Here is a 20,501-nt window from a genome sequence, read left to right as displayed (position 1 = left end):
AATCATTGATTATTACTTAAAGAAAGAAGACAGCATATAACATTTCAAGAAGCGTCAAATCTTTTAGAGTAGAATAGAGTAATCACACGATAACAAAAAACACAAACCTCTAACCTTTTAAAAAAAAAATATTGTATGGTATGAAGAACCATATTGAGTCCGATTTAAGTGAAAGCTCCTGATCCATTTTACTTTAAAAGTGTAATTTTAATTTTTTTTATTTTTTTTTTTTATCCAAAAGCACAAAACCACCTTCATTTACAAGAAGTAGAAGTAGTACAAGCTGATAGACAGCAAGTGGCAGTAATACAACTTTTTGGATGCCAACTGCCATAAAACACCAAGAAGAAGAAGCCTACATTTATTTATGTTCCGTACGTCATTGGGCTGTGACCATAGCATAGACAGTAAAAGAAACGTGACGTGGGGTCTTCAAAGTGTGTGTGAAATCATTCTGCTGTTGTCACGGTGTAGTTTAAAGTAAAGTCAACTTTTCGAAAGCATGTGGATTCCGAACGGTGAGTGACACGTATTCATAAACGACACAAAACAAATGTACGTCTGTGTTGCGTCGTTTGTTTTTAAATCCTTTATATTTTACTTTTTTAGCTGCCACCATCATTGGGGTTACAGCCGGGGCTGGTAAGTAGCATTCTAGACCGGTTTAAAAACAAAATCAGCAGGGTTCATGTAGATAATGCTTGTTAGAACAATAAATTAAATGATAAATGCTTTTTTTTTTTCCTCTATTTATTTTCACGTTGATTAGCTGGTGCCGTTGCCTTGACCCCGCTTGCGCTCTCCTTGGCTGGGTTCAGCGCCGCCGGGATCGCGGCCGGTTCTGTGGGAGCTGGCATGATGTCATCAGCTGCAGTCGCCAGCGGGGGAGGAGTGGCTGCGGGGAGTCTGGTCGCAGTGCTCCAGTCTGCAGGTATTTATTTTTTTTTTTTACTAAAAGTTAAAAGGGAGTTGTTTTCTGGTGTTGGCTAACCCTTCAATAAGACTATAAAAGCCTTAATAAGAGAAAAACAATTGAACAAACCTGTATTGAAAATGATTAGCTAAACTGATTTTATGAATAATAGTGCCTGATTAATATACATGGAATGTTTTTGTATTGTAATTACAAGTTTGGAAGCTACTACACCCGTTTTATGCGTCATTGTGCAGCAAGGCGGTTTCGGTGATTGATGTCATAGGAGTTTTGTTCTCTCTCTCAGGTGCTGCGGGGCTGTCTGCTGCTGCAACAGCTGGTGTGGCGTCTGTGGGTGGCGCTGCAGGGGGGCTGTTTGGAGGAGCTGTTGGTTTGCTGAAGAGGATGAGGAGATAAGAAATGTCCATTGAGCTTCTGATCGCAAACACTGACAAAAGCTGCGTCCCAATTCAAGGGCTGCACAACTGTTCTTGTCGCCTAGAAACTGGAGCTATGTTTCCATCACTTTGTTTTCACAGGAAACAAAGGACCCATTTGGAGGCTGCATTTGGCCTTCAAAGGATGCAGCCTCTGAATTGGGACGCCGCAATAGTCAGTGCAGCTTTGCAATAATGTTGAAAAAATACCAGCTAAATTGAGCATCTTGCGAAGCAGCAGAAAAAACTGACATTGCATGAAAGGTGTTTGGAAGCAGCCTCTGTGTGTATATGTAATTGTGTGTTCTTGTAATTGTAATTTTAATTTTATTACATTTTGAAAATAAGATTGTAAGCACATGATACCTTGGAGATCTTGAAAAATCTGTGATTTTTCATGTCACTGTCTTAAAATGATAATTATTTACTTTAATAAAAGCACTTTTACATCCTGTCATCGAGTTCCGAATTAACACCATTCGGTATGGTTTCTTAGCCTGACTACGTCAGACTTCGTACTTCCGCTCAATTTCAGTTCACTTCTGTACTCAGTCTGAGATAGCGACCTATCTCCCAGTTTTCCTCCGGCCTCAAAACAGCCGGCCAGTCAACGAACAGAGGGCCGTGACGTAGACGCTGATTGTACCGTGGATGCGTAGATTTACTTCACATAATCTGCAAAAGTTGTTCACAGCCATGTTCACTCCGGTATTTCGCTCGATGGTTTTGTTTTCGCATCATACATGTGTTTACAGTGGAAGTTCGATGCGGGTGAGCCGGCGCATAACACACGTCATAACCAAACGTTATGTGATTGGCTTACGGGTAACCAATGATTTTAAACTTCAGACAATCGTCCCATCTTTACTGGCATCTGTGGTTCAATGAAGAACCTTCCAGACAAAACCAAAGTCACTGCGTTTGGAAACAAAGATGAAGTTCTCAAGGTGAATGCATACCTTCACTCTAGTGGTCAAACAACAAAAAATCAAGTCAGGAATCTTGGTGTGACTCTAGAGTCAGAATTTAGTTTCAGTAGTCATGTCAAAGCAATAACTAAATCAGCATACTAATCTGATAAATATTGCAAGAATTAGTTGCTTTGTTTCCAGTCAAGACTTAGAGAAACTTGTGCATGCTTTCATCACCAGCAGGGTGGATTATTGTAATGGACTCCTCACTGGCCCAAAAAGACCATATAGTTACAGCTCATACAGAACGCCGCCGCCAGGATTCTGAGCAGAACCAGAAAATATGAACATATATATCACACCAGTCCTCAGGTCTTTACACTGGCTCTCAGTTACATTTTTGATTGTAAAGTATTATTATTACTGGTATATAAATCATTCAATGGCCTAGGACCTCAATACATTGCAATAATGCTCACTGAATATAAACCCGATCACTTGGGATCACATCAACTAGAAATACCAAAGGTTTATTCAAAGCATGGTGAGTCTGCTTTAGCTATTAGCCGCAGCTGGAACCACTTCCGGAAGAGATCAGATGTGCTCCTACAGTGGTCACATTCAAATCCAGACTCAAAACACATCTGTTTAGCTGTGCATTTACTGAATGAGCACTGTGCCACTGTTCATCCGACTGTTTAGGCTACTGTATTTTATTTTTATTCTAAACTGTTTTAATTGTTCTTATTTCTTTTGATTATGTAAAGCACTTTGAATTACCATTGTGTATGAAATATTATGTGCTATAAATAAACTTGCCTTGCGCGACATATAGGCTACTGGTATTTCATCGTCTTGAGGTTGCGCAAGCGCTGATTCTGAAGGGGAGATGGAAACTGAAACTCACCACGCCTGAACGTGATTTCCAATCAAGCAGTTTCAGTTTACTTACTTCATTCCGTCTGCAGCATATAGCAGTGGTGCTACCAAGTTACACACTCCTTTGCTACAATCTTCTAAATCATGAAGCGCGGTAAGTAGCGCAAACATTTGCTTTTTTATTAACATTAAAATGTTATGCAAGTGTAAAATGCAGGAGGTATGAACTCCTTTTGCAGGACCTTTCACATTCAATTAGAAATAGGATAATCTAATGGATGGTATAATGTTCAAATGTATAGATGGCGTAACAATTAAAACTAAATGTTCAATCAGAAAATAGAATCGTAATATTTAGATATTTGTTGTTCTTATATAGGCTATGCCTATTTGAGATTGTAGGAGAAATGTGTTCTTATGTGTAAAATAGGTTTAATGCGTGACCAGCGTTCATATTTGAAAAGTAGACGATATATTGTTTAGCTACTTTTCAAATATTCTATATAAGAAGCCGTAGTTTAATATTAGGCTAGTCTATAAAATATTTATTTTAATATTTTGCCCATGCACATTTGTAATGTTTGTATAGTAACGGCTTCGAACGCGACTCAACCAATCAGAATCAAGGAATGGACTTTAGTCTATTTTGTTTTATGTGCATGCATGTTTTTAAAGAAAGAAAGAATCCATCGAGAACCGGAACTATCCGTTTTAAGGAAGTAAGAACTTTTAAAATGAGATTTTCCCAAACATAATTGTTACAAAATAATTGACACCGACATTCTTCCTGTGTTTTGCTTGATACATCAGCAAAAAAGTTGCTGTTAGACATTTAGTAGCCTATCCCTCTAATCTTATTCAAATTCATTAGGCCTATTTGTCAGGTAGTATAGGCAACTAAATTGAACATTTAAGAATTTAAAAATAATTTAGGGCATGTAGGCCTGGGCCATTCCAGCGAATGGGTGACATTTGCGTGTTGTAACTCTTCAAAATTAAATTTTATTTTTATATTTTTTCAACATTGAATCTAATACTACACATATTTATGGCAAGCCGTTTTAGCTTAAATTGTACCCAGCGTTACTCGTCGTAATTGCATTTTTTACTAGTAAGAATTCAATTAGAGAGCTCTACAATTCAATTCTTACTAGTAGCAATTACATTTAGAGAGCTCTCCAATTCAATTATTACCTACTAGTAAGAATTACAATTATAGAGCTCTCTAATTCAATTATTACTAGTAAGAATTACAATTACAGAGCTCTCTAATTCAATTCTTACTAGTAACAATTACAATTAGAGAGCTCTACAAATGAATTTTTACTAGTCGTATGTCTCCATTGACTTCCATTCATTTTTAATTACGGAGCTCTACATTTGAATTGTTACTAGTAAGAATTACAATTAGAGAGCTCTCTAATTCAATTATTACTAGTAACAATTACAATTAGAGAGCTCTCTAATTAAATTCTTACTAGTAAGAATGCAATTACAGAGCTCTCTAATTGAATTTTTACTAGTAAAAATATGAATTAAAGATATGTATAATTGCAGAGCTCTGTAATTGAATTAAAGAGCTCTGCAATTACATTCTTACTAGTAACAACTGAATTAGAGAGCTCTCTAATTGGAATTGTTACTAGTAATAATTGGATTAGAGAGCTCTCTATTTAAATTGTTACTAGTAAGAATTGAATTAAAGAGCTCTGCAATTGCATTCTTACTAGTAACAATTCAATTGTAGAGCTCTCTAATTGTAATTCTTACTAGTAACAATTCCATTGTACAGCTCCGTAATTAAAAATGAATGGAAGTCAATGGAGACATATGACTTGTAAAAATTCATTTGTAGAGCTCTATGGCAAGCCGTTTTAGCTTAAATTGTACCCAGCGTTACTCGTTGTAATTGCATTTTTACTAGTAAGAATTCAATTAGAGAGCTCTACAATTCAATTCTTACTAGTAGCAATTACAATTAGAGAGCTCTCCAATTCAATTATTACTAGTAAGAATTACAATTATAGAGCTCTCTAATTCAATTATTACTAGTAAGAATTACAATTACAGAGCTCTCTAATTCAATTCTTACTAGTAACAATTACAATTAGAGAGCTCTACAAATGAATTTTTACTAGTCGTATGTCTCCATTGACTTCCATTCATTTTTAATTACGGAGCTCTACAATTGAATTGTTACTAGTAAGAATTACAATTAGAGAGCTCTACAATTGAATTGTTACTAGTAAGAATTACAATTAGAGAGCTCTACGTTTGAATTGTTACTAGTAAGAATTACAATTAGAGAGCTCTCTAATTCAATTATTACTAGTAACAATTACAATTAGAGAGCTCTCTAATTAAATTCTTACTAGTAAGAATGCAATTACAGAGCTCTCTAATTGAATTTTTACTAGTAAAAATATGAATTAAAGATATGTATAATTGCAGAGCTCTGTAATTGAATTAAAGAGCTCTGCAATTACATTCTTACTAGTAACAACTGAATTAGAGAGCTCTCTAATTGGAATTGTTACTAGTAATAATTGGATTAGAGAGCTCTCTATTTAAATTGTTACTAGTAAGAATTGAATTAAAGAGCTCTGCAATTGCATTCTTACTAGTAACAATTCAATTGTAGAGCTCTCTAATTGTAATTCTTACTAGTAACAATTCCATTGTACAGCTCCGTAATTAAAAATGAATGGAAGTCAATGGAGACATATGACTTGTAAAAATTCATTTGTAGAGCTCTTTAATTCGAATTGTTACTAGTAAGAACTGAATTAGAGAGCTCTGTAACTGTAATTCTTACTAGTAATAATTGAATTATAGAGCTCTGTAATTGTAATTCTTACTAGTAGTAATTGAATTGGAGAGCTCTCTAATTGTAATTGCTACTAGTAAGAATTGAATTGAAGAGCTCTCTAATTGAATTCTTACTAGTAAAAATGCAATTACGACGAGTACCGCTGGGTACAATTTAAGCTAAAACGGCTTGCCATAGTGCTCTCTAATTGGAATTGTTACTAGTAAGAACTGAATTAGAGAGCTCTGTAATAGTAATTCTTACTAGTAATAATTTAATTAGAGAGCTCTCTAATTGTAATTGTTACTAGTAATAATTGAATTAGAGAGCTCTCTAATTGTAATTGCTACTAGTAAGAATTGAATTGTAGAGCTCTCTAATTGAATTCTTACTAGTAAAAATGCAATTACGACGAGTAACGCTGGGTACAATTTAAGCTAAAACGGCTTGCCATACATATTTAACTACACATATTTAACTATTCAAAATGTGCATTGGTCAATCTCAGGCAACTTGATTCATTTTTTTTCAAGGTTTCTAAGCAGACATGTTACATGTAAAAAATAGTAACAGGAATGAACACTTGGTAATAGGAATGAGTGTCCATATGTGTGTGCATGAGAGAGTGTACATGTGCATAAGGTTTCTGTGTTGAAGTGATGTACTATGTTCTAGTTGTACTTCAAAGCGAAGGAGGTGGAAAGAGAAAGAAGGGGAGAGAGAAGAAGAGAGAGGGAGGGAGAAAGAGGGAAGTTAAGACAAAAAAGGGAGAAAAGAGAGGGTTGCAGGTGTGTTTCGCTCCTTCCATTGCAATATGTCATAGGTGGGTGTTTCTGGCACCTGCATAGTATGGGTTTTCTCCATCTTCTACAAAATATGAGAAAGACAAAAAGTTTAAGTCACTTCGTGGTGGACTGGCTTCCTGGAAGTATGGTGTTCACATTGTAAAACTAATGCTAATGTCTACAATATAAGTAATTGCAACTTTAAAACTCATCATTCAGGTGAAAAGTATTATATCAAATAATATTTACAGTATTAAATCAACAAAACAGAGGACTCTACTCACTCCTGTTACTTTAACTCACTCCTGTTATTTTTCATAAGTAACAGGACTGAAAGTAACAGGATGGACACTGAGCAAATTCTAGTAACTTACCAAAGTTCATATTTTTAAAATAAACAAATAAAATCTAAGAAATAATTTAGGTAACAGGACAGTATGTTTTACTTTGGTCTTCCCGTTGCCTTCAGAAGATCCAGATGATGCAACGTCCTGTTGAAAATGTGTCTTGTGGAATATTCCAAGTTTTTCAGAGGGGGGTGTTAGGGTAACAGGACTGAGTGAAAACCCGGTACACGACTAATGTGTATCTTATCTAAAATATTAGATAAAATATCTTTTTCTCATGAAAAAAAAAACATTTTAAAGCATAGATTGGATAGGATATAAAGTCACACAACAATGCAAAAAAAAAAAAAGATTTCTGAAGGATTTTAATCGTTATATTTCATGGTAAGTTTAGAGATTGAGAGTGAGGACATGCACTGTAAAAATTTCTAATCCTCCCAAATCAAAAATTTCAAGTGACCGATAACATCTACATTTTTCAATTGGCCCAAGTGAAATTCTTGTTGCAATAGTCTGTTAACATTGGCTCAATGAGAAATAATACGTCAGACTAATCGAAAAATTTAGATGTTATCGGTCACTTGAAATTTTTGACTTGGGGATGTAATTTTTTTTTACAGTGTGCAGAAAATGCTTCTTATTTAATTTAATTTAATTTTTTGTGTTCTATGTAGTTTTTATTTATGTTTTTAATTATACATTTTCAATTTGTAGTTAGCTTAATGTCCAGGACATTTTGCTTAATAATACAATTTATTTTAGAGTTAATTTTCATACAATTTTATAATGTCCTGGGGACAGAAATGTCACCCTTTCGGTGGAATGGCTCGTTATAAATAAATTCTGCAGTGATTTCATCAGGTTTATTCTTTTTCAGGACTCTTCACCATAATTGGGGTCGCAACTGGGGCAGGTAAAGTTGTTCTGAGGGTTGTTACTTCAAATGAACTCTTATCAGTTGTAGCCTACAGAAGATAGTTAGTGCTGTCTATGTCCACTAGTTGGTGCAGTTGTATTGGCTCCGGTGGCGCTCGCCATGGCTGGGTTCACCTCTGCTGGTATAGCAGCGGGTTCTCTGGCTGCCAGCATGATGTCATCAGCAGCCGTCGCCAGCGGGGGAGGAGTGGCTGCGGGGAGTTTGGTTGCGCTCCTTCAGTCAGCAGGTATTTTTTTTATCAAAAGTTTAAAGGAAGTTGCGATAGTCTTTTCTTCCATATTGTGACGTATTTCCAGATGAAACGGCTTTTTAAACAAGAAAAAATGTTGGGAGTGGTGGGATGGTTGTGGTTTGCTACTGCTGTGATGTCATGTGAGTGACAGGTTGTCCCGCCCTCGCGCCAGTAAGCACGTCATTAGAGAAGAGATGTCTCTGCAAGAGGGAGGATAACTTCTTTTGATTAAAGATTAACAGGGCACATAAAATACTTTAGGTATAAATAATTTATAATAAATGCACTTTAAAGTAATAAGAAGATAATAAAACAATAAGTTATGAGGATATGTTTTTACATTTGCTTTAACTTGTCAAAATAAGTTAAGCAATTTTCATATATTTTTAATTTTATACAAGATTCAACCAATTTTTTAAAGTCAGGTTAATGTAATTTAAGTTGAAATTACTTAAACATGATTGTTGATTGTACTTAATTTCAAACAGCAACTTTTTTTCTTTCTTTTTTTTACAGTGTAGGCTACTGATTTGTCACTGTGAAATCAAAATAGATCGTTCTTGTTTTTTTTATAATAATAAATGTAACAAACCTTATTTAAAATTGTGGTAGATTTTTCCCTAAACCTAACTATCTGGGGTGTCTCCAGTGGACACCCAATTGATCTTATTAACTGGGGGCGTGTCCAAATCGACACCCAATACCTCTAGTTCTTGCTTCTTCAGTCGACAACTGGCCGAGTTTCTTACTCTAACTTGCTTCCCTAAACTAGCTCACTTCCTGCGCAGGAATAATCGACAAACAGACTTCTGCAAATGTCCTTTAAATGCTTTAATCACTGCCAGGAGATCTTTCCGAGCAGTTCTCAGGGAATCTCTCCCAAGAAGCAAGGCCGGAGGATCTCAGACAAATTCCATTGAGAATCCCACCAGATAACACGGATACAACAGTTTTTATAGAATCGAGAAACAAATAAGATTATAGTGACTAACATGTCACCTTCAATATGATTGGTTCAATTGGTTCAAAAGCCCCAACCTTTTCCCTCTGTCACTGGCACAAGCAAACTCTGTTTTTGTGATTACTTATCACAAGGTTTGAGAACTAGTCATCTGTCTGTTTCACTTCCCCTGTTATATACACACACACACACACACACACACACACACACACACACACATATATATACTCTCAAAGTCACAAGTTTTCCCCAAAGAGCTTGGAAACATTTAAAAGCATATGAATGTCGTTCCTGCAAGAAAAACAAATGTTAGTTGATTTATTAAAGTTGATTAATTAAAAAATCCATCACAAAATGAATAGGCCATGTGGGCCATACTATGAAATGGGTGCATATTCCATTTTAAAGGAATAGTTTACCCAAACATAAAAATGTCCATCATTTCCTGACCCCCATGTCATTCTAAAAATGTTGAAGAACATGTTAGTGTGGTGGTTTTAAAAATATATAAAACTAGTAATAATTAGTGTCATCAATATGTCGTCATTGAAAAATAAACTGAATGTCATTAATGCACAGTATATGATTTTGGATGATGGCGATTGGTATTCCTTGCCTAGTATGGATGATTGATCATTTGATTATTTTTGCCTTGGGGATTTTCACCTGCTGGGGGAGGGGCGCGCTGCTCAGACAATACAGACTCAGAAGATATTGCAGCAGCTCCGTGTCCTGTGTCTTTTATTGACTCTTTATCTCCCCTAATCAGGTATGATATTACTAAATTGTAGTGAAAATACACTTTATATAAGTCAAGGCTGTGAAAAATGGCAAGTGTCATTGTTTGAAGTGTATTCATTGTGTGTATATATATATGTCTAAAAGTTCGGTTCAAGTTAACCGCGTGTGTATCACGTGTACAACTGGTGAATGCTAAACTGATGGCAGAGACCATGCGGTCATATAAATGTGAAAACGAGTAAATTAATACCATAATATTGGTGTTATTGTGAACTAATTTAAGAGTTAAGTAACAGATGACACTGTTTAACAAAGGAATCTGTTGGTTCAGAGAGAGTATGTGGTTATGTTAATGAAAGTGTGTAACTAGATAGAGTATAAAATGTGAATATTGTATTCAATATACTGTACACAGTATTAAGAATGTGCATTTTAATGAGCTTATATTGAAATTATTTGTGTAATTTGTGGAAAGAGCACCTGTTGAGAAGCTGTATAGAAGCTGAGAATAATTCTGTTTTCTTTCTGTATATGTGTTTTTCTCTAAAGAGATCTGAAATCTGTTATCATATGTTTCATTGAAATATGAGAATGCAGAAATATTTGCATTAGTCAGACAATACAGACTCAGAAGATATTGCAGCAGCTCCGTGTCCTGTGTCTTTTATTGACTCTTTATCTCCCCTAATCAGGTGGTTAGGGTGCTACATTTTGGAGGCCCCGCTGGGATGAAATGCAGTGAAGGTCGGCGTCCATAGATGATGGTCTACCTCCAGTGTCATTCATTCTGACTTGCGGCTGAGGAGAACAGAGTGAGAACGTCTGGCGTCCACGTTGAGTCCGGAAGAACTGTGCGTGCTGTCTGAGGTTGATCGTTGATACCCGGAACATTGCCATTTTCCGACCAGCTAAGACTGCTTTTCTGCATCACACACTGCACACACCCACAGCCCAAGTGAACCATGGATCAGTTAGAGGACTTAAGACTTGAAGTGATAGGAGCATTGTATTCACTATCAAGAGAAAACATTGTGAAATTGTGTGATTTTCTGCATATTGAACATGATATCGACAAAAGCCGCTCATTTGTAATTTCTGTGCTTGTGAGACATCTTGAAAGGGAGGGGTTAGAAGAACTGGAAGATGAGGGCATGTCAGAACTTTTGTGTGTAAGAGACAAAATTTGTGAACTTCAACAGGGGGGTGAAAATATCTCCGAGCAACAGACAGCACAGGTGGTTCAGAGCGTGACTGTAGACTCAGTAGTGCAGGTCACAGAGCAAGAAAAGCTACAAAAAGAAATTGATACATTGCAGTTAGCCTTGCAAAAACTAATTGAACAAAAACATAACACTGTTACAAGCACACAGCAAAATGTTAGTGTCCCACACCACACAAACACAAACATTCAGCTAAGCTATGACACACAGCAAAGCTCAAAAACACAAACTACCAACCTAAATTGGCCCTCAGCGTCGACACGACCAGTTATGTCAACATGGAGCAGAGAGTTTAAAATATCTGGACAGATAGGTGAACCTGGGCAAAAAGATAAACTCTCCTTCTCAAGTCTAGCTCACCAAATTGAACATGGACGGAGCAGAGGTTTCTCTGAGCTTGAAATTGTTGATGCTGTAATCCGAGCAATTGCACCAGGCATGCAGCTTCGTAGCTACCTAGAGGGAAAGACAAACCTTACACTGCCCACATTAAGACGGATTCTCAGAGCTCATTTCCAAGAAAAGGGTGCAACTGAGCTGTATAAACAACTTACCTCAGAGGTACAGAGCAGCAGAGAGACCCCGCAAAGCTTTCTTGTCCGCTGTCTGGATTTAAGACAAAAGATTCTGTTTGCTTCACAGGAGGCCGAATCCAGTTTGAAGTATGACCCAAAGCTAGTCCAAAGCATGTTTCTCCATACTATCCTGACAGGCCTACAGAATGACAGCATTAGAGGTGATCTGCGACCCTATTTGACACAAACTGATGTAAGTGACGAACTACTCTTTGATAAAGTCAATCTGGCGTGCGCCCACGAAGCTGAGCGCCAAAGTAAAAAGAAACTCGTCCAGCCATGCACCACTAAAGTACACACAGTTCAATCCAGTGATACCACCATGGAGAAAAAGGGAAAAACACCACTTCAGCATAATCCAGAGAAGACCGAACTTCAGATCTTAAGTGAGCTGAGAGAAATGCGTTCAGGCATGGCACTGTTGAAAGACCTCAGTGCGGAGGTATCTCAAATTAAAGAGTCAATCAAGCAACCTCAGGTCATGTCCACTCAGTGCCCCCCTCTAACTAGCGTGTCCCCGCCACAGACTCAATACCCTGCACAGACTCAATACCCACCTCAATATTACTGGCAGCCTTATGACCAGAGGAGAGAGACAGTTCCACGACCACAGTGGCTCCCAACACAACGCTATCACCCTCCTGCGACTCGAGTAAGGAAATGCTTTGCATGTCAACAAAGTGGATTGGATGTCTACTGTAGTCACTGTTACAAGTGTGGTGGTAGCGACCATTTCTCAGCTGGCTGTCGAGCACGGATGCCCATGACACATAGAGATGGTTCTTTAAACGAGGACGGGTCACGACCGCGGGACAGGCAGTGACCAGTGCGATGGAAGGGTCCCCTCAAAGCTGTTCATTTTGTGGCACCATCCGCCCTGACCTCATATTGAGACACTGTGAAACTGGTAAACAAACATTGTATTGCTCTAAAGCCTGTCAATCGAATCACTGGAAGGAAAATAAGAAACAATGCAATCAGTCCTCCAATGTTATTATAAATTCTGCCATGCCAAAAAGAAAATCGAAAGAAAAACGGTCTATGGGTACTGCTCTTGTAGGGAAGCAATGTCTTGTACAGTGTTGCATCCAAGGCCAGCTTGTTGATGCATTATGGGACACCGGATCTCAAGTGTGTATAGTGGATGAACTGTGGAAAAACAAGCACTTACCAAATATCACACTGAGAAATGTTGCAGAGGTAATTGATGCGCCTGAAGGACTCTGCCTTGTGGCGGCAAACGGACAGGACATACCTTATGCAGGGTGGGTGGAAGTGACTTTTGGGTTGGCATCAAATGAAGTGAAAACAAAAGAACTGGTCATACCTGTGTTGGTAATGAAGGGCAGAGAGCTTCGTCATCCTATCATCGGATACAACGTGATTGAGCAAATGATGAACAACAAGGAATTAACTCAGCCAATCACCAATGAATCTGTGGAAAGAGAAAAAGTTCAAGCTTTCATTGAGCAAGTTCATGCAGACGCGACATGTGAATATTTAGTCAAAACAAAAAAAGAAAATGTTCATGTGCCCAAACACACATCAGTACAAATTGAATGCAGAGTGCAGTCACACCGACCAAAAGGAAATACATTGCTAATTTTTGAGCCTGACGTTAACCCACAGTGGGTGGAGGGGTTGGAGTTCTGTGAGACGATTGTAACACTGCGACAACATACAGCTCCCCACATAATTGTCAGTGTACAGAACCCTACGGATCATGACCTACTGTTAGCAGGCAAGATGGTCATAGGCACAGTGCAACCTGTACAGGCAGTGTATCCAACTGCTACTTGTGAGGGACCTGATTTAACTTCTGTGAGGGTCAATCAAATAACAAATGAAATCAGCCATAACTCTGACATCGCATGGGAACCACCGCTGGACTTAAGCCATCTCAGTGAGTCGAGAAGACAAATTGTAAGACAGATGCTGAGAGAGGAAGCAGCTTCCTTTTCAAAATCCGATGATGACATTGGCTGTATAGATGGGCTGCAGTTGACTATCAAACTAACAGACACGATCCCAGTCGCACGCACTTACCAGTCAGTACCGCGTCCCCTGTACAAAGAGATGAAGGATTACCTACACGATCTCATTGCCCAAGGATGGGTTAAACAGTCAAACTCGTCGTATTCCTCACCAGTGGTCTGCGTCCGGAAAAAGGATGGTAGCTTGCGATTGTGTATTGACTACAGAGAATTAAATCGGAAAACAACCCCCGACCGACAGCCCATTCCACGTGTTCAAGATATCATGGACAGTCTCGGAGGAAACAGCTGGTTCTCACTACTTGACCAAGGAAAAGCATACCATCAGGGTTTCATGGCCAAAGAGAGTAGACCCATGACAGCTTTTGTAACGCCATGGGGATTGTATGAATGGATTCGTATCCCTTTTGGTCTGATGAACGCTCCCGCGGCTTTCCAACGCTGCATGGAAGAGTGCCTGAAAGATCTCCGAGACGATTGCTGTGTCCCCTACCTTGATGACACGCTAGTGTTCAGCAAATCCTTTGAAGACCATGTCAATGATGTGAGAAGAGTCCTGCAGCATTTAAGGCGATATGGGATCAAGCTCAAGCCTAGTAAATGTGAGGTGTTCAAGCGGGAAGTTCGTTACCTGGGGAGGATTGTGTCCGCGGAAGGAAGTAAAATTGACCCTGCTGACACCGAGGCTGTGAGAGCCCTGAGAGAGAAAAGACCTAGCACGGTGGGTCAGTTGAGAGCCGTACTTGGCCTGTTAAGTTACTATAGGCAATACATCAAAGATTTCTCCAAGATCGCCGGGCCGCTCTATGACTTGCTGAAAGGAGAAGTGGAGACAAAGGGTGAAGGACACAATAGAACCACCACCAAGTGTACAAAAAACAAAAAGAGAGGAGTGCCTTCCCAGAAGCTCATTTTATGGACAGAAAAACATCAGCAGAGATTGGAGACACTAATAGACTGCTTGGCGGAACCTCCGGTCCTTGGATTTCCTGATTTCTCACAGCCGTTTATACTCCATACAGACGCCTCAAACCAGGGACTTGGTGCTGTTCTGTACCAAAGGCAAGATGGGAAACTTAGAGTAATTGCTTATGGATCCCGTACACTAACAGCCTCTGAAAGAAACTATCATCTTCACTCTGGGAAATTGGAGTTTTTAGCTTTGAAGTGGTCCATCACAGAGAAGTTCCGTGATTATCTGTACTACGCACCTACCTTCACTGTGTACAGCGACAACAATCCGCTGACTTATGTATTGACCAGTGCCAAGCTCAATGCGACTGGATCCAGGTGGGTTGCGGAGCTCGCGGATTTCCATTTCACCATAAAATACCGCCCTGGCAAAGAAAACATTGATGCAGACAGTTTATCCAGGATGCCACTGGAAGTTGGAACAATGATGGAGCAATGTACGGAGGAACTCTCATCCGATTGTGTCGAAGCAACCATACAGGCTGTAGAAGTTCAAGATCTGGCCATGTCATGGACAGCCATGAGTTCGCCATATGACCCTACGGAGTGTGCTGAGTCCGGCCAGTCTTTTTCCACCGATGATATACGTCAAGCGCAGAGTAGTGACACCCACGTTGGACCTGTAGTACAATGTAAGATGGCTGGCGAAAAACCCTCCAGACACTTATTAAGGACATTCAGTGCACAGGGTAGAAGTTTGCTGCGTCAATGGGACAAACTGTGCATTGGAGAAGATGGAATACTCCGCCGGAAGACAGCTACCCGATCTCAGCTTGTGCTGCCTGAAATATATAAACAACGGGTCCTTCAGGAGTTACATAGTAAAATGGGGCATCAAGGAGTGGAGAGGACGACGTCATTGATTGGAGACAGATTCTTCTGGCCAAAAATGCAGGGTGAAATTGAACATTTTGTGACCAAGAGTTGTAACTGTCTGAAACAAAAGAAACCAAGTAGAGAAACCAGAGCACCACTCATGAATATTGTCACCACTCACCCATTTGAACTCATTTCCATTGACTTTCTGCACCTGGACAGGAGTAAAGGAGGGTATGAATATATCCTGGTGATAATTGATCACTTCACAAGATTTGCACAAGTGTACGCCACCACATCAAAATCTGCAAAAACTGTCGCTGATCGAATATTCAATGACTATGCACTAAAATTCGGATTTCCCCAAAGGATTCATCATGACCAGGGAGCAGAATTCGAGAATCAGTTGCTTCACCAGTTAAAAAAGAATTGTGGAATTGCAGGATCGCGAACAACCCCATATCACCCGCAAGGAAACGGACAGGTTGAACGTTTCAACCGGACGTTGCTCCAGATGTTAAAAACCTTGACGGAAACGCAGAAGTCCAACTGGAAGGAGTCATTGAACAAACTTACTTTTGCCTACAACAGTACGCGATGTGAGGTTACTGGATTTTCGCCATTCTATCTCTTGTTTGGGAGATCGCCGAGACTACCCATTGACTTGCTCTTTGGATTAACGGCAGCGGAAGGGACTAACAACCATAAGGAATACGTTAAGAGATGGAGGCAAGGAATGGAGGAAGCTTTCGAGATTGCCAAAGAGAACAGCAAGAAGACAGCAGAAAGAAACAAAAGGAACCATGAGGGTAAAGTGAGGAACTCAGTGTTGCACCCGGGAGATCGTGTTCTGGTGCGAAATCTCACACCTAGAGGAGGTACAGGAAAGCTTCGCAATCACTGGGAAGATGATATACACACAGTTATTCGTCGAGTGGGAGAAGAAGGCCCTGTTTATGAAGTCAAGCCGGAACGAGGGAAGGGAAGATCAAGAGTCCTACATCGAAATCTCTTGCTACCGTGTGATTACCTGCCAATGGAATTGGAGCTCAGAACACAGCCAAAAACAAAGAAAAAAGTGGATAAACCTACCTCTGTAGAAAGAGATGATTCTAGCTCAGAGGAAGACGATGAAGGATGTAGTCAGTGGTATTTACCTGCGGTCCAGTCTCAGCAACCTGTGGAGGGAAAAAGTGAGTTAGCAAGTGGAAACTTACCAGTTATCTGGCCCAGTGAACCTGAAAAGGAAAGGGAAGAAATTGGTCAAAAGGTCGTGGAGGAACAGGAAACAGAAGTTCAAAAGGAAAATAAGGAGATACCTCAACAGGAAGCTGATCAACAGGAAGCTGATGTGATGGGGGAGGAACAACTTGGAGAAAAATCTGACGACACAGCAGATGGACATCGAGTCCTGGGGGAAACAAACAGTGAAGAGGAACAGGCGTGTAGATTGCCTAAGAGAGAGAGGAGACCACCAAAGACATTCACCTATGATTACCTGGGTACCCCGGCATGCTATAATGTAGAGCATATGAACACAATAGCGTTTCAGCCCACGCCATATGAAATACACAGCATGACTCCATGGACTTACCCAGCATCACAGTATCAGCCAGTATACTTTTACCCATACAAAGACTTGTATGCACACTGAAAAGAATGGATTAGAAAAAAAAAGCAGTATTAGGAGGACAAGAGATACACATACCTTTATTGATGAACTGAACATACAGTTAACCGGGAGTGCATACATAAATTAGAACATTTGCATATAAAACAGCACCACCTAAAGAAAGAAAGTGAAAACAAAGTAATGTCGGGACGACATGTATTTTCGAAGGGGAGAGTGTGGTGGTTTTAAAAATATATAAAACTAGTAATAATTAGTGTCATCAATATGTCGTCATTGAAAAATAAACTGAATGTCATTAATGCACAGTATATGATTTTGGATGATGGCGATTGGTATTCCTTGCCTAGTATGGATGATTGATCATTTGATTATTTTTGCCTTGGGGATTTTCACCTGCTGGGGGAGGGGCGCGCTGCTCAGACAATACAGACTCAGAAGATATTGCAGCAGCTCCGTGTCCTGTGTCTTTTATTGACTCTTTATCTCCCCTAATCAGGTATGATATTACTAAATTGTAGTGAAAATACACTTTATATAAGTCAAGGCTGTGAAAAATGGCAAGTGTCATTGTTTGAAGTGTATTCATTGTGTGTATATATATATGTCTAAAAGTTCGGTTCAAGTTAACCGCGTGTGTATCACGTGTACAACTGGTGAATGCTAAACTGATGGCAGAGACCATGCGGTCATATAAATGTGAAAACGAGTAAATTAATACCATAATATTGGTGTTATTGTGAACTAATTTAAGAGTTAAGTAACAGATGACACTGTTTAACAAAGGAATCTGTTGGTTCAGAGAGAGTATGTGGTTATGTTAATGAAAGTGTGTAACTAGATAGAGTATAAAATGTGAATATTGTATTCAATATACTGTACACAGTATTAAGAATGTGCATTTTAATGAGCTTATATTGAAATTATTTGTGTAATTTGTGGAAAGAGCACCTGTTGAGAAGCTGTATAGAAGCTGAGAATAATTCTGTTTTCTTTCTGTATATGTGTTTTTCTCTAAAGAGATCTGAAATCTGTTATCATATGTTTCATTGAAATATGAGAATGCAGAAATATTTGCATTAGTCAGACAATACAGACTCAGAAGATATTGCAGCAGCTCCGTGTCCTGTGTCTTTTATTGACTCTTTATCTCCCCTAATCAGGTGGTTAGGGTGCTACATTAGCCTACAGTCTTTTGGTGATTTCAAGATTGTCTCCTCCTCTGCACGTTCTCCCTGGTCAGGTGCTGTGGGGCTGTCTGCAGGTGCGGCAGCAGCCGTGGCATCTGTGGGTGGAGCAGCAGGTGCTGTAGTAGGTGGAGCTGCAGATTTGCTTTCTCATTCCAAGAGTCCACCTTCATCTGAGGAGGAAGACGATGAAGAGGAGGAAGAGATGGAGATGACCCAAGAGCTTATGACCCTCTGTCAATAACTGATGATGACAATGTACTATTTGTGGGAGCACTTAGTTACAGTATATACACATTTTATGCACCTGCCATTTCATCTTAAAAATATGAGGGATGCAATTTGTAATTTTCCCTTGCTTTATGGAAATTAAACATTTGTTGTATATTTCTGTGTGGATCCAGTTTGTGGCATTTACTTCCCATGTTCTCGGTTACAATAGGTTACCGCAATTTGTAAGTCAGTCTTTGGTCAAACTTCTCTCACATGGCAGCCTTGTTCTTGTAATTGACCTATACTATATAACTCACTCAGTGAGCAAACAGCAAGCCTAATTAATCAGACCCGTATAATCGAGTCTGCCTTCCTTCAATATTTGTCTATTGTTCCGCTCTATTTGTTTGTGATTTGGTTTCAGTTTCCTTTCTTGGCCAGTGTCATTGGAGATAAAATACAAAATATGTATAGTATTTCGAATATTTTATCGCTTGAGAGCTTCGAAGCTGTCAGTAAGAAGAAAAACATGTTATGGCTTTCATGGAAGAATTTAAACTTTTACAATTAGGCTGGCGACACACTGGATGCGTGGCGTGAGCGAGGCGTTTCTGTTGCGTGTCAGCTGCGTGGCGGTTGCGTGGCGTTTTCTCACACCACAAACGTGTCTGACGCGGCGCTGCTGCTGCTAGGTGATATATTTGACATATGGCCCACATGGAAAGAATCTATATGAGGATATATGCGCATATATGAAACCTATATGCAGTTTATATGCACATATATGCTGCATATATACAGCATATATGCTGCATATATACAGCATATATGCACATAAATGCGTATAAATGCCACATATAGGCAAAATTGAGGTGCATATTATGTGCATATACAGGCCATATAGGTCTCCTGTATTGCTTCTTTATATATAGCCTAGGCCTAGTAGCTATGGATTTTAATAATTTTACTAATATATAGGTGAACATATAGGTGCAAATATGTGCACATATAGGTGAACATATAGGTGCATATATAGGTGAACATATAGGTGCATATATAGGTGAACATATATGTGCATGTACATATAATATAGGAAAACGGCCAATTTTATATATGTCACATATATTAAAAACCTATATCAAAACCTATATTAAAACATATATGTTTATATAGGTTCTTTCCATGTGGGGGGGAGAGAGTTGTGGAAGGCCGGGTAGACTGAGTACAGTTGAGACACTTTTTGCGTTTAGATTTTTCACACAAAAATAGATACTGAAAAGAAGTGAATTTCCACATGACATTTCATTAGCTTGTAGACTTAGATATTATCAATCAATAATACCCACAACTATATTTTCCACAATTATTTCATAAAAATAAGGTGCTTTTTGTCTCAACTTTGTCTCAACTGTAGTACCTATGTCGTACAGTTGAGACAGTGCATGATACAGTTGAGACACCGATTTTTAATGATGTAAAGGTATCCATTCATTGTAAATATACAATGATATACAATGAATATACAAATATACAATAAAGGTCATGAGTGTGACTTTTTTTTTTTTTTACATATACCTTTAGAAAAACCGAATCAAGCCCAGTTTGTGTGTGTGTGTGTATAGATAGATAATGTAGAAAAAGTGACAAAATTGTATTCCACTGAGATGAAGGGAACCATTTTTTTTTTTTTTTTATTCAAGAAAAGTCGCTTGGGGTCATATAGACCCCAGAGCACAAATGAGGGTTAACCTGTTATCATAACACTGAACAACTAAACAGTGTGTTTAATAGAACTCTATCGGGGGTACAGTTGATACACGTGTGTCTCAACTATCCCCCGCTGGCCACCTCGCACATTTCTCTAGATTTTGCAATTACCTTGCATGACACAATAGCCTACCATGAAATATGCCAGTTTTTAGGGCACAGAATAACGTTTGTG

At 38.9% G+C, this 20,501-nt stretch overlaps 1 protein-coding gene across 1 annotated transcript; it reads left to right on the top strand.

The window, feature by feature from the left end:
- Positions 1-340: 340 nt before the first annotated feature.
- Positions 341-18,733, top strand: LOC309486904 (uncharacterized protein). Its single transcript, XM_082154372.1, has 7 exons — positions 341-518; positions 610-642; positions 770-931; positions 1,221-1,304; positions 7,959-7,994; positions 8,083-8,244; positions 18,403-18,733. Exons 1-7 carry the CDS (start codon positions 503-505, stop codon positions 18,588-18,590), a joined length of 681 nt encoding a protein of 226 aa, XP_082010498.1. The 5' UTR covers positions 341-502; the 3' UTR covers positions 18,591-18,733.
- Positions 18,734-20,501: the final 1,768 nt, after the last annotated feature.

Source organism: Leuciscus leuciscus, assembly GCF_965113295.1.
Source record: "Leuciscus leuciscus genome assembly, chromosome: 22".
NCBI classification, from domain to species: Eukaryota; Metazoa; Chordata; class Actinopteri; order Cypriniformes; family Leuciscidae; genus Leuciscus; species Leuciscus leuciscus.
This window is presented reverse-complemented; position numbering and strand designations above follow the sequence as displayed.